Source organism: Prosopis cineraria, unplaced genomic scaffold (genome assembly GCF_029017545.1).
Source record: "Prosopis cineraria cultivar Desert tree isolate PC_DT_omini unplaced genomic scaffold, ASM2901754v1 PC14, whole genome shotgun sequence".
NCBI lineage: Eukaryota > Viridiplantae > Streptophyta > Magnoliopsida > Fabales > Fabaceae > Prosopis > Prosopis cineraria.
Window position 1 is genome coordinate 2356725 of NW_026555345.1, and position 15321 is coordinate 2372045.

The window sequence follows — 15321 nt, forward strand, 5'->3', positions numbered from 1 at the left end:
TCAAGGGTACGGGGGGTCATAGGAATAATTAAAAGGGTTAGGACATAGGGTGGGTATGATATTCTTTTATTCTATTTCTAAGCAAGAGCTAAATATATTGCCGTTGATGGTACTCTGATTCTTTCAATCATTAACAGTGAATCAAGGACCTAATTAGTTTGATATGCAGGCATTTCTCTAGGAAGGGCACATGGTCCCCGCAATATGGGGGCATAGAAACATGGAATCATCGCTTCGAATGGAGAGGATATTACCCAATGAGTCTATGAAACAGAATAATCCCATAAAGATCATTTCAAGCTGCGCGGAAAGCTGAAAAGAATCACTCTCTAAAACGTCCAAAAGCAAGCTCCATATAAAAAAGACACCAAGAAATTAAAATAAGGACACCTTTTTCCATTCACTAAAAAATTACCAATTTTAGAGCCGCCCCAAGAGTTTAGCTGAACCTCATCAAGTGCATAATCCTCCAGAAACTTCAACATATGCAGGAGAGGTTCAATTACAAGTAAGGCAGAGAAATAATATGGCGATTTATCTTTTTATAAGTTAATTTTTTTTTTCCTTTTCTAGTCTGTAGAAGGAAGTTTCCATCAGAGCCTTAAACGATGCCGTAGAGAATTGTAGCTTCTTACTTCTATCCAACGTGTTAGCTGTACAAAATCAAGCAACTCTACGTCTTCTTCAACAGAAGCTCCAGAAGTGGCACAGTCAATTCCGTAAGGCACTTTCATGGATTCAAATTAAACGAACCCATTCATATTTACCTTGCAATGGCATATCTTTAACAATATCATAGTTGTACCTGCAGAAACGGGGAAAGTTGTTAGTTAGCTAGGGGTTCGCGATTCCTTCACTGCTACTCCTACGGTGCGCACTTGGGGATCACACCCCTTATCCTGCGCACCACACAGATTTTAGTTTTTACACTCACTTCTCTGCGAAACGCTTTTGCTCGTATTTCTCTGCCATTGCTAAGAACTCTTCAATCTCCTCCTTTGGCGCCATCTTTGACGCCGGAAACTTCCGATTCTCGCTCGCATCTACTGAAGACCTCACCGGAAATACCTTCATTTCTTCCGAATCTCCGCAAAAGTCGTTCAACGAGTACCTGTCTTTGCTACACGTCATATAATTAAAAAAAAGAAAAAAATGATGATGGTTATGCTTCTTCAGAAAATTGCGCTTACACAGGAAGAGAGAGAACAAGAAAAGCGATTTCAAACCTGAATAATTTGAAGGTGCTATACGTTGAGTCTCCAGCTTCTAAAACGCTGGTCTACAGGATCAAATTTAATGTATGAATTAACATTAGAAATATGCTTATTACTTGGTCAATAACGACAATTCGAATAGGAAAGAAACTTAAACTTTTACTAAATTGTAATGACTTGGGGAAACTGCTTGGCCACCAAGAAAATATCAACAGACCAACCATATAACTATATATCTCCATTACATTCATAGTTTCGTGCCATGGAGGGTTTACAAAAAAAAAAAAAACCAAGGCAACAGAAAGAAACAAATATTTTTGCTATGGCTAGAACTCAAATCATCAGCGACCAAGAGGATTTAAAAGAAATCGCACAGAAGAATATATACAAAACCAAACGTTAACATAAACAGAGATTCGAAATTGCACCTCCAGATCCGACGCCGCCGCCGTGCTGTTTTCAACAGCACCGATGGTTTCAACGTTATTAGCGCTGGATACCGAGGAAAAGGACAATGGTAACCGACCATACAAATGTTCTTCGGAAACCACCGTTTCAGTGGAATTCAGAGAGGTGGCCGGAGAAATCGCTGTGTCCGGCACATGTGAGCTTCGGAGCTGCACACCGGAAGAAGGCAGCTGTAATTGACAAGAAGCAATATCAGTTTTCATTTTCTTGGACATGGTAGCTTCAATAGAAGCTTCCATAGCGGCAGCAATTGATGAAGCATTGCGTTTATGGTCACTCATTCTCTCTCTGGTTTTGCAATTTTTGGCTCTGCGAAGCTTTGAGAGGGAAAAAGCAAGGTGAAAGGGAGCTAATAAAGGGAGTAATGATGGAAAATAATTATTATTTATTTTATTGATAAAGATTGACGGTTGAGATGGCTTTCGTCTCCCTTGTGGCCTCGGATCGGAGTCCTTCCTCCAACTATCTCAAAACAGTCGGAGGAGAAGGAATTAAATAGCGAAACGTCATCGTTAGACTGCCTCATGAAAATGTACCATGGGTTTCCCAAAACGCACGATTGGTTTCTGCCCCCATTTGGGTTACTGCTTCCCCACACCCCCCCTTCCAAAATGTAAACTTTCGTTTTAAAAATATAAAATATTTTTAATTAAATTTTATTTTAATAAAATAATTACTTATCTTTAAATTTTGAAGATTTTGTTAATGGAGGAATATTTTTTATTCAAAGCATAAGCTGCACACGGCAAGCATATATACAGAGAGACGCGATCGTAATCCTCGCGTATGTTCTGCCTAAGATATCTCCTGTGATCTCACGATATTTACAATTAAAATAATAATATCTAAATCCCTACAGTCACGTGCTTTAGTTATGCCGCATATCACGCATGAGCCCACGTGAATAGTTATTACGCACGAGAGTACCATGCATGCACGCTTTCACTCCCCCTCAAGTTGGAGTGTGAAGGTCCGTAACACCCAATTTGCTAGTCAGATCATGATGGCGTTCCTTGATCAAGGCCTTCGTAAATATGTCAGCCACCTGATGCTTTGTCCAAATCTTTCGTGGGGATATTTCCTTGGACTGTATCCGCTCGCGAACGAAGTAGCAATCCATTTCGACATGCTTAGTTCGCTCATGAAAGACGGGGTTTGCTGCTATATGAAGTGCAGCCTGATTGTCACAATAAAGAGGAGTGGCTTCTGAGCAATGAATACCTAGTTCTTTGAGCAACCATCTCAACCAAACTACTTCACTCACAGTACAAGCCATCGCACGATATTCTGCCTCTGCGGATGATTTAGACACAACACTTTGTCTCTTGGAACGCCATGAGATTGGAGAACCGCCGAGACTAACAAAGTATCCAGTACACGACCTCCTCGTCATTGGGCAGCCTGCCCAATCGGCGTCACAGTATGCAACGAGCCCCAATGAACCAGAGCTTCTCATAATAATTCCTTGTCCTGGAGTCGCTTTTAAGTAGCGGAGGATGCGTTCTGCAGCGTCCATGTGGATCTTACGTGGTGACCCACTAAACTGACTCAATACATTAACAGCATAGGTGATGTCAGGGCGTGTGATGGTGAGGTACTGGAGTCTTCCCAACAAGCGACGATATCGTCCTTCATTAGCAAAAGGGTCTTCGTCGGTGGGTTTTAATCTACAACTTTGTTCCATGGGAGTATAGCATGGTCTACACCCCATCATTCCACTATCTTTCAAAATGTCTAGGATGTATTTTCGTTGACTAAGCATGAACCCCTCACTAGATCGGGCAACTTCAATGCCTAAGAAGTACTTTAGCTTCCCAAGGTCTTTGATGCTGAATCGCTGATGGAGGAAAGTCTTTACACTCTGCATGTGAGTCTCATCATTACCTACCAATAAAACATCATCCACATAGATAAGGGCTGCTGTGAACCGCTCCCCCTGTCGATGAAGGAAAAGAGAATGGTCGGCAGAAGAATGTACAAAACCACGTGCAAGAAGGGCATCCGTGAATTTGTGATACCAGTTCCGTGAAGCCTGTCGCAAACCATATAGGGACTTCCTTAATCGACACACCTTGCGCGGTCCAGAACGATGGAAACCCTGTGGGATCTTCATGTATACTTCCTCATCGAGATCACCATGGAGAAAAGCATTGTTTACGTCGAGTTGGTGGACAAACCAATTCATCTTGGCAGCGAGAGCAAGAAGGCACCGTACGGTCACAAGCTTAGCAACCGGAGCAAATGTCTCATGAAAGTCGATACCCTCTCGTTGAGTAAATCCTTTTGCTACGAGACGAGCCTTATATCGCTCTACCTCTCCCGTGGGTTTATACTTAACTTTGTATACCCATTTCGAGTCAATAGCATGTTTGCCAGGTGGGAGATCGACAATCGACCATGTACCATTCTGTTCAAGAGCCTCGATCTCACATGCCATGGCCTCACGCCAATGTGCATGGCGGACTGCTTCTGTAAAATGCTTGGGCTCATCTTGCTTATCAATTGCTGCCAAGAATGCTTTGTGCGAGGAAGAGAAACGCACGTTAGAAACAAAATTAGTAAGAGGGTGTGCAGTGGAGTTACCTGATGCAGATATCGAGATCCCTGAAGAGGGTAGAGTAGGATGAGACGGATGGGCTAAAGAAGTTGGAAGGTCGAGATCATAATCTCCTAAATGGCTTGGTGCTCGCCTGGTTCGTTGACTACGACGAACTGCGTCAATCTGTTCAACTTCTACAGTAGGAAGACAGTCAACCGATTGCTCAGTACTTGATGCAGCACCAGTCTCAACAAGAGAAGAATGACTAGTAAGTGGTGCCTCTGATGCATGTGCTACCTCTTCATCATCAATAATGGCACCATGGGTAGGTGGCTTACTAACCGAAGCTGTAGTCTCGGTTTGTAGGTTCTGGAAGGGAAACTGAGTTTCCAAGAAAACCACATGGCGTGATACATAGACTTCTCCACTACGGATATCGTACAAGCGATATCCCTTCTGGCCTGTGGGGTATCCGATGAAGACACACGCTCTCCCACGTTCATCAAACTTATCTACAATTCTTGAGTTGTGTGCATATGCCAAACACCCAAAACTGCGTAAGTGTTCATATGTCGGTGTCTTACCGAGTAGCACCTCATATGGTGTTTTATGACGCAACACCCTCGACGGGAGGCGATTGATAAGGTGCACAGCTGTCAACACACACTCCCCCCAAAACGACGTTGGCAAGCCCGCTTGAAAACGTAATGCTCGAGCCACCTCCAATATATATCGATGTTTGCGCTCCACGACCCCATTTTGCTGTGGGGTATATGGGCACGTGGTTTGTAGTGTAATGCCCTTCTCAACATACAATGCAAGCATGAAGCTGGACTGGAATTCTAAGCCATTATCTGTGCGAATTGTTTTTACTCGTGCCCCATACTGTGTTTCTATCATGGTCAAGAACATTGGTAAATATATTTTCACATCTGACTTATGCTTCATGAGATAGACCCAAACAGTTCGACTAAAGTCATCTACAATGGTGAGGAAGTAATGTGCACCTGACAAAGATGGTACTTTATATCCACCCCATATATCGCAATGGATCATGTCAAAACAAGAAGAGGTTTTTATTGTACTAGAAGGAAATACAAGATGGGTCTGTTTTGCTCTTAAACAAGAATCACAGTGTGCCAAGAGCTCATTATTGAAAGCATTTGAGAGTAGACTCATTTTCTTCATTTTGTCTTCAGGAGGGTGCCCGAGTCGATGATGCCAAACCTGCAGATCCACTGTGTTTCGCACATTCATCACACTTCGCACATGCGTGGCTGCCTTTTGTGACATTTTCGACTCAAACATATATAGCCCATCCCGTTCTCTAGCCACTCCAATCAGGGTCCTCGATCTGTAGTCCTGGATAAGACAAATATTACGCACAAGAATCACCATATAATCATATTGTTTTAGCAGCTTCATTATAGACAACAAATTGCATTTAAAATCTGGGATATATAAAACTTTGTCTAGCTGTAGATGATCATTTATTGTAGCCTGCCCAATGCCTGCCACTTGCACACTATCTCCATTAGGAATTTGCACTGGAGGCTGATTTAAAGCCTTTGAAATGTTATGCAACAACGTTGGGTTGCAAACTATGTGGTCGGTTGCCCCTGTGTCAATCACCCAGCTATTATTAGAATTCACCATACCTGCCATGTTGGCTCGCGGTCCACTTTCAACCTTATTGACATCTATTTCTTGGTTGATGCATTGTAGAAGGCGTTCATATTGATCAGTTGTCAATCCTGGAATAGGACTCTCAGTCATGCTCACCTGTGCAGCACGTGGCATACCCTTTTTCTCACCCCAGTTTGTCCGTCTTTCTCGTTTGTCACGACTCCCTTTCTTCCAATCCTCAGGGAACCCAATCAACTCGTAACATCGATCTTCTGTATGTCCTAACTTTTGGCAATGATTGCATTTAGGCTTTTCCCTTTTTCCATCTCTGGGTACTTTATCAGTACGCACTTGAAACGCCGCACTTTCGATCACAGGCCTCTGCATAGCTGAAACTTGCCTTTGTTGTTCATCCTCTGCAACCAGGTGGTATGCTTGTCCCAGCCTTGGTGTGGGTTTCATACTAAGAATCTGAGTTTTAATGGTGTTGGATGCCTCATCTAGTCCCATGAGAAACTCGTACAAGCGATCTCGTTCCTTCATTTCAACAAGCTGCTTTTCAATATCACACGTGCATTTACCACACTCGCACTTAGGCATCGGCATGATCGTCTCTATTTCATCCCACAAGCTTTTCAGCTTGGTGTAGTAAGTGGGTGCTGAAGATCGATCCTGCCGCATCATTGCTACCTGCCTTCGGAGTTCATATACGCGAGGCGCATTACCTTTTCCGAATCGCTCCTCGAGATCTGTCCATATCTCACGAGCACTCTTAGCGTAACGTACGCTAATGCGAACATCCTTGTCCATCGAACTCTTCAACCATCCCTTCACCATTGCGTTGCAACGCATCCACGCACTGAGTTCCGACGAGTCGACAGACGGCATTGACAATGTGCCATCAACAAATCCTATTTTGTTCTTAGCGAAGAGAGCGTTCGCCATGTCGTTCACCCACTCCGCATAGTTGCCTTCATTAAGCAGTTCACTGACATAAACTTGCCCTGGGTTATCAGATGGGTGTAAGTAATAAGGAGACGATGTGTCGCTACTGTTCTTCCCATCGGCACCACTCTTGGCTTCATCAGTTTCAATCATGGTTGAACACAAACAAGGTATTCAGGACCTCAGCTCTGATACCATGAAGATTTTGTTAATGGAGGAATATTTTTTATTCAAAGCATAAGCTGCACACGGCAAGCATATATACAGAGAGACGCGATCGTAATCCTCGCGTATGTTCTGCCTAAGATATCTCCTGTGATCTCACGATATTTACAATTAAAATAATAATATCTAAATCCCTACAGTCACGTGCTTTAGTTATGCCGCATATCACGCATGAGCCCACGTGAATAGTTATTACGCACGAGAGTACCATGCATGCACGCTTTCAAATTTACTTTATCTTTTTATATTTATCTCTATTTATTAGATTATTTTATTTTAAAATAAATATAAAGTAATTTATTTAATAGAATTACTTTTAGAAAAAAGACAATGATTACATCTTAAAAAATTAAAAATACCTTATATTTTTAACATATAACTTTGTAAAAAATATCTTGTATTTTTTAATAAAGAGAGTATTTTTTTTTTCCCAAAAGGAGTTATATCCGGTGCTATGATTCAAACACCAAAAAGAAAAAAGTTTTCTTATCAATAGTAGTTAATTTCATTGGCAAGTATTTGACTTGTAATTTATAAAATTATGGGTTTAAATCTTACTGTAATAACTTTGTTAATGAGTGAGTTATAAGTATTTTTTAAAATTTGAAAATAAGTATTTGAAAGCTAACTCGCCCATTTTTTTTATTTTATTCTATCATCAAAGAAAAGTTTTCGTTGGGCACAGAATAATAAGCAATGATTTGAAATATTTGGCTTATGTCAAACTCTTTTTTTTATTTTGGTGTGTTATGGCATGATTGAAATTGAAATTAATTGATAGATAGATACATACATATATTGAAGGAAGATTCTAGTTTTTGTTTAACTCGATCGTTTTGAATGCTTTTATCTTTAATTTTTTAAATGAATCAATTAAGTAAGGAAAAAATGAAAATAAAAAAGCACATACGGACATGGAAGCATGGCGGTTGTAGCGGAAAAAAGATTGTGACATGAGTATTGTGTGAACAAATAGAATCTTCGAATTAAATCAAATGATGCCATAAGGATATCGTCCTGATTTGGCCGTTCTGTTCTAAAACTTTATAGCTTTAAAGGAAAATTGTTAATGGGTAAATTAAATTTAATAACTTTTCTTGCCAACAATTAAATTTAATAACTCAACTTCTTAAAATGCAATAAGAGTATCTCCATACTCCATCTCATGACCATTAATTTGAGATTAAGGTTGCTCTTGGGGCGAGGATAAATGTGACACAGTAATCATTAATCATTGTCAGTAATAGTTTAAATTCGTGCTTAACAAAGCAGCAAAATCGTTAAAATAACCAAATCATGGATAATATAGGTTTAAGTTTCATTGTAAATTTTATAGAAATAAAGCTTCAAATTTTGGATATATATAGAGAAGGCTGTGAGAAGCACCGACAAGAAAATTAAAATGAATAATCTCGTGTTCTGTAAAAAGAGATAAAAAAGATTAAAGAGAATACTTATAAAAATTATTAAACGATATCTCTTAATTAATAATATTATTAAAATCTTAATTGATGATAGAGTATAATAATATTGTGTAATTCATACACCAATTGAACCCACCTAACGAGATAAATGTTATTGTTATTGTATACTTTTGTTTTCTATTGCATAGGCAAGAACAATTTTTTTTTATTGGATGCACTTTTATTACTACAAGCTTTAATTAAATAATAACGAGGTTTTCAATAAAATATGAAGTAAAATTATTAAACACTCCTCAATTCAAAATTACAATTGATTGTTAGATCTTCTTTTAATTGAAATATATTAATAATTCAAAATATTGTGTCAACAGAAAATTTAGAATATCAATTATTTCTTTAGGATAGAATTACTTTTCAACCTTCGTCAAAATTATTCAATTTACCGTTAATGTCATTGAATATTATTATATGGAGATAGTTGGTATTTTTGAAATATTGTGTAAGTCAGAAGTTAAGCATAAATCCCTATGGAAACATTTTTTCTTTAATCTTGTTTTTTTATTAGACTTATTATAAAAAAAATGGGCACACATTTCAACAAAAATAGATAAATCCATTCGTTTGTTGGATGCGCCCCATGCCAATGGTCCAATCCACCACTCCTCCATGCGGACCCATCTTCATTGCGGAGGACATGCGGGATAGCTTCTCCACTCTAATTGGGATCAGCAACCAGGATCCATTCATTTAATGAGTATTTTAAGTAACATAATAATAATTGTTTGATTTAATTAAATGATTGTTAGGAATTTTTATTCATAATATTCGTAACATACTAAAGATTTTCTATCTTTCAAAGGGAATAATGTTCGTAAAAAGTAAAAAATATTTTGATTGTGAGAATTATTTTCAATTCTTTTTTATAAAAATGTAGTATCTTGATAATATTGAAATATTGATACAATTCGATAATTACAATTGAGTTACTCATTAAATGAGTTAATTTAAGCAACTCACATAATTTAAATTTAACAAATGGGGGTTTTATTTTTCATAGAGATGTGGTTTAATTAATAGTTGTATATATTTATTAATTGTTCTTTTTAGGAAAAATTAATTTGATTGATCAAGACAATTATTAATTAAACAAAAAAACTAGTTATTAGCATATATAGCAACGATCAGTTGTGAAAAATAGTAACAGTATTTATTAGATTTATCCACTCTCAGTTTGCTCCAACTTTGTAACTTGATCCCATGGACCATGGTTATGTCAATATGACTAAAATTTCCTAAGTACACTCCAATGCGAGGAGCGAAGGTTTATCATTATCCACTCGAAATCAATAAATAAGTAACTCTGGGACGCGTAAGGAACAATAAGTACGAATACATTAGTTGACTGTGCAATAAATTAATAAAAAAAAATCATGTGTTGTGCGAACATCAAGAAATGATTGATATAATTATATTATATTTAAATATAACTTTTAATAATAAATTTATATGATAAGACATCGCCAAAAATACATTTGTATGATAAAAAAAGATAAAGCATCAAAAATATTTTTACTAATAATATGTGTAAATTAACAAATCAATAGAAAATATAATGGAAGACTAGGAGAATATGATATTTAGATGGACGAATATATCTTTTTAAATTTATTAAGAGTTAGTTGATGGAGTTTTAAAATTTGTATTTGCAGTGGAAAAAATTAATTAGTTATTGAATTAATTAGTGAAGGGAAATTTATCATTGTCAAAGATTTTTAATTTTTTATAATTTTGATAAATAATTTAATATTATTAAATAAGATTATTAAATATACTTTCCCCTTTTCTTCCCAACAGAAAATTTTATTTGTATCCCCTTAAAATTTCAAATATATGTATATTTAAAAATATAACATTCTTAGATATTGATTGTAAAAATAAATGGTATAAACTTTAAAATTTAATTTTAATAACAACTTTGATAACATATCGAATTCAGTTTTTTTGAGAGAATATATCTAGATGGAGAAATGTACTCCATCTTTTTATATTTATTAAGGCTAGGTTGATGAAATTTTAAAAATTGTATTGACGGATAAAAAATTAATCAGTTATTGAATTATAATTTTTAGATATGAATAAATCTTGATGAACGATAATTATATTTAGTGGAGCATCTGCTGATTTATAAAGCAAGCATAAATCCTTGGCCAAAAAAGTATAGATCAATGAAAATTTATAATTTTATAATTGAGATTGTGAGTAAAGAAGCATGATATATTCATATTATTAACCTTTAGTTATAATTTATTGTTATTATCATTAGGAATAAAATAGTATATTTAAAAATATATATTTATAAGAGGAGTAGGAGGAAGTGAATCAAACTTTATCATTCTCAAAGAGTTTTTATTTTTATTTTCTCCCCTTATATTTTTAATATCCAATTTAAAAAAATTCTTATATTTAAAAATGGACGGAGTATGTAATATTATTTAATAATTTATTTTTTATTTAAGGAAAATTTATATAACTTACGTGAGAGACTGATAAGCTTATCATCACGAACAAATAAAAATATATGAGAAATGCTACAGCAGATATTTCTAAATATTGGAAATCATCATTCTCTTACCTGCGAGGAAAATTGAAGAAGTGCAATTACCAAAGCATTAGCCATTAGGAGTGAGGTAAAAATGATCTTAATTAATTGACCAATTTGATCAATAAGATAAAAATGTGATAATAATAAATTTATTTGACCAATAAGGTAAAAATGTGATAATAAATTTAATTAACCAATCAGATTTCGCATGAAAATGTGATAATAAATTTAATTTATCAATTAAGTTTCATTCACTAAGATTTGAGAATAAAAAATACGCTAACAAGGTTTGAAAGTATAGATAGATAGATGGATGGATGGACGGATGGATAGATAGAAGATCATCAAAATAATTGTTAAAGGTAAAATTTCCTATCTCTCTAATGTCAACTTCAATATACTGACATCAAGATAATTTTAGGACGTTTACAATAAAACTCAAAATTAGAACTGACGAAGAGTCCCAAATCAAATTGACATCTGGGCTGAGCTTTTATAATTATGAATAAACTTAACGTGCATACGTGCCATCCTTATTATTTTTTTTTTTACATATATAGAAGGCTTGATAGTGAAATGAAAGACTTTTTTATAAAGATTAGACTAAATTAAAAATCGATTAGACTAAATTAAAAATTATCTTTGAATCTTTATTTATTTAATCTAGTCCTATATATTTTGACTAACATATTTAAAAAGAAAAATCTTTAAATGCATGCTTTTGATGAATGATATAGTTTTTATTATAAAAATAAAAAAAGATACTAACTATAAGCTTGAGTTATGAAGGATGGCAATAGAGTCAAAATGTTTTTGCCTGAATAAAAGTAAGATAGAATATTTATATTGTAATTTTGATAAGAAATTAATTAATAGTAATTTAAAAGTGAAATTAAGAGATTAGATTATATATCAAGTGAAAAAGTTTATATGTTGAAAGCTATTATTTAGCATGAAAAAATTGACAAAGATGCTGTATATATGAAACAAGCTGGGTGGTTTAATTGAAAAAAATATTAAATAAGTTATTTGAGATCAAAAGGTACTTAATAAACTCAAAAAAATGTTTTTATCAAATTGCTATAAGACTAACTACATTGTACAATAATTAATGTTAGGTTTTAAATAGATAGCAAGAGCATAAAGTTGCAGTATCTAAAATGAACATATATGAGAAACAACGAGCATAGCGTTTGTTGAGAGAAAAATTATAAAAAATCATTTAAGGCGGTTTGGACATATACAGATAATACCTTAGGAGCCACAGGCGATGAGAGTGAAGTGAATAATTTTGAATCCTATAAAAAGGAATAGATAATATTAAAGAGAATATTTATAAAAGTTATTAACCGAGATCCTTTAATTAATAACATTAATAAAAACTTAATAATGATAGAGTATAATGATATAATGCAATTCATGTAGTCAGATAAAATTTGTTCTTGTTAAAATCAACTCTTTTTTTTTTTAATAAAATCCCTATCTTAATTCTACGTTCACTCTCTTTTATTTTTTATTTTAAATTTTAATCGTTAATTGACTGTGAGTATTCTTCGCTAATATATATAACAGACTAATATTTTTTTGAAATACTGAATGCAGATAATAAACTTCTTTCAACTAGATTTGGTTCATATGTAATGATCGATAATCAAACTTATTACCACTCTCTTAAAGGATGAGAGCCCATTATCAGTCAAGTTAGTTTGAGTTGGTAACGCTTTTATCACTTTTTTTTTTTTTTTGATTGGAACACTTTTGTCACTTTTTATTTCACGATCTGGTAGCTTCTCTGTAACCCAGAAAACAAATCCACAAATAGAAAGTTGGCTAAGAGTACATTAAACAGGAGCACAGCATTATTATTATTTTTAAAAGTTGAAAATCATTGAAAAAAAAAAAAAACAAACATGTCGTGAATCTCAAGAAATTTTATATTGGATACATATTATATTCTCAACGAGGGTGAATGGAGTGAGTGAAAAATTCAATTAGTACTTGTGTTTTCCAGTTTTTAATATAACGTAAAGTTAATTAATTTTGTATTTATTAAAAAAATCATAGTTATATCTTTAAAATTATTTTTAAAAATAATGTAATTTTTTATTTTTTTCTTTATAATTAATAATCATAATAAATTGTTGACCATGAATTAAAACGATGACAGATAAATAATAAGTAAAATTAAAAAATGTTAGTAATTATTTTAATTTTGTGTTATATCAAAGACAAAAAAAAGTTTTAAAATTCGTTTTATATTTAGGAACAAGCTAACATGGCTCTATCTGTTGAACGCAAAAAGAAAATGTTCAAAAAAAGATAAGCCATTCCCCAACTTTTCACATAAAAACATCTACTATCTTATGGGCTAGGGTTGACTTCTCTCCAAATGCACATAAAATACGGAGATGTTAAAACTTAAAACCAATTACCTGGAGCCTTAATTATATATTTCTCAACAAGTTATTCATATTTTTTTCGAAATTACGCATGATATCCTTTTGTTTTTAAAATTTACTTTAAAATAAAAATTAAATTAATATACGCCAAAAAAAGTATAAGATCATTTCGATTTTGGATTACATGAATATGCTTAGTAGCCCCACAACACACACGAGGGAAAAAAAAAAAACTGACATTTTAGAAAATGTGCAATGGTGTAGTTTTTTTTTTTGGCCACATATGTGCTCCTATTTATTTTATTTTTAATGTCAATTCAATACTTTATAAGCCCCTTAAAACTATTTGACAATCCATGTTCAATATGTTTGTTTGTCGTGCTATGTGTAATGGAGATAAGGTATCATATCAAATAATCATGCTAATTTTAAATAATAGTGTGTTAAAAAGTGACTTCATTCTGAAGTTATTTTCAAAACTTTCTCTTATATGTAACAAAAAACATTTGAGTACATTTTAATGAAATTGATCCTTAAAAAAAAAAAAATCTGACTAGCTTTAATAGTCGATGCTGCAAAGGTAACAGAAAAGGCCAGCTTCAATACTCTGATTGAATATAGTTGTTATTGTAGTTTTGTATGTCATAGTGTACTTATTTATAATTCTGGTCGGCGCACTTTATCTTTGCTCCTAACCCAACCACTTATTTTATTTGACTCCTTTTGATTGCTTATTTCTTTGGATGGAATTATTAAAAAGTGAAAGAAGTGGGACGTGCCTTTTTTAAATAATTTTTTTTATTTCCGCTTCAAACTTAAATTTTTTTACATGACTATCCACCGAATTAAATTTGAGTACTGTGAAGCTCAATTATTGAAAGCTCTCACGAAAAAAATAAAATTCTGAACATATATTTAGAAATTTCAAATTATTCACCTTCTCATTAATTGTTAAACTTATTCGTATCACGTGAAGAAAGAAGTGGACTATAAGTAACATTTAAATTTCTAACACAGGATATTAATTCTATTATAATTTTTCACCAAAAAAGTGCTCCCATTTAAGGTGGACGCCGCTTTTTCTAGCTCTTTATTGCGGTTCAAAAATTTGATTATTTGGCTTTCAAATTTTGTAAAAAATATGATGAGAATTTTTTTCTTGAAAAATGATCATATATTTAAAATATAAAAAATACTTTAAAATAAGTTGATAAAAAAAATACAGAAAACTCTAAAAATTTTACCTGATATTACAGCTAAGCAAACATATGCATTTTATTTAAAAAAATAATACTGAAAGATATAAAAGGAGTTTAGCTGGCACATTCACTAAGATCAACTGTAAATTCATGTAATAAAAAATCACTTCGGTTGCACAACTGATTTTTTGAATATATCATTAATAGTTATTTAAGACACATTTATTAATGTAGGTTGTATCTAACATTTTTTAAGAATACATTGATTCAAATCTCACCCATTTGTGATTGAAATTTTTTGTGAAAGTATCTTTACTTCTCACAGCAGAAGCAATGAATGAGCTTGCACACTTTTTTATTCCATAAATAACATAAAAAAAGTGCACATGTAATTGTCAGGAATTGGTTTGATTGATATAATATAAATAACTTGCTGGCAAAAAGAAAATATATAATACGAATAACTTGTTTATTCTGTTGGCTCTAACCTTTTTTTTTTTAAAAAAAGATACACAATAAACAAAAATTAATTTTAAATGTGCTAAATCCACGAGACAACGTCATCCAACGACAAGAAGTTCAAGAATATCCTAGCTTCAATCGAAAAATAAGTCCAGTCTGGATCACTCTGAACTAAAAAAGAAATGGGTATGTAAGATTGTTTTAATTCATATAGAGGG

The 15321-nt window shown here is 33.6% G+C and overlaps 2 protein-coding genes across 2 annotated transcripts; both read right to left on the reverse strand.

The window, feature by feature from the left end:
* Positions 1-375: 375 nt before the first annotated feature.
* LOC129292057 (cyclin-dependent kinase inhibitor 7-like) lies at positions 376-2013 on the reverse strand. Its single transcript, XM_054929562.1, has 4 exons — positions 1643-2013; positions 1227-1279; positions 935-1120; positions 376-805 (listed from the first exon to the last, which is right to left on the reverse strand). The coding sequence occupies exons 1-4, from the start codon at positions 1961-1963 to the stop codon at positions 739-741; spliced, it is 627 nt and encodes a 208-aa protein (XP_054785537.1). The 5' UTR covers positions 1964-2013; the 3' UTR covers positions 376-738.
* Positions 2014-5921: 3908 nt separating this feature from the next.
* On the reverse strand, positions 5922-6945 carry LOC129293072 (uncharacterized). Its single transcript, XM_054930876.1, has 2 exons — positions 6004-6945; positions 5922-5927 (listed from the first exon to the last, which is right to left on the reverse strand). The coding sequence occupies exons 1-2, from the start codon at positions 6943-6945 to the stop codon at positions 5922-5924; spliced, it is 948 nt and encodes a 315-aa protein (XP_054786851.1).
* Positions 6946-15321: the final 8376 nt, after the last annotated feature.

Excerpts from the sequence above, each read along its gene's own strand:
- LOC129292057 (XM_054929562.1), bottom strand. The coding sequence starts at position 1,963 with ATGAGTGACCATAAACGCAATGCTTCATCAATTGCTGCCGCTATGGAA. Across the intron at positions 1,280-1,642 it reads CGGCGGCGTCGGATCTGGAG|ACCAGCGTTTTAGAAGCTGG; the intron begins GTGCAATTTCGA and ends TTGATCCTGTAG. Across the intron at positions 1,121-1,226 it reads AGCACCTTCAAATTATTCAG|CAAAGACAGGTACTCGTTGA; the intron begins GTTTGAAATCGC and ends TATGACGTGTAG.
- LOC129293072 (XM_054930876.1), bottom strand. The coding sequence starts at position 6,945 with ATGATTGAAACTGATGAAGCCAAGAGTGGTGCCGATGGGAAGAACAGT.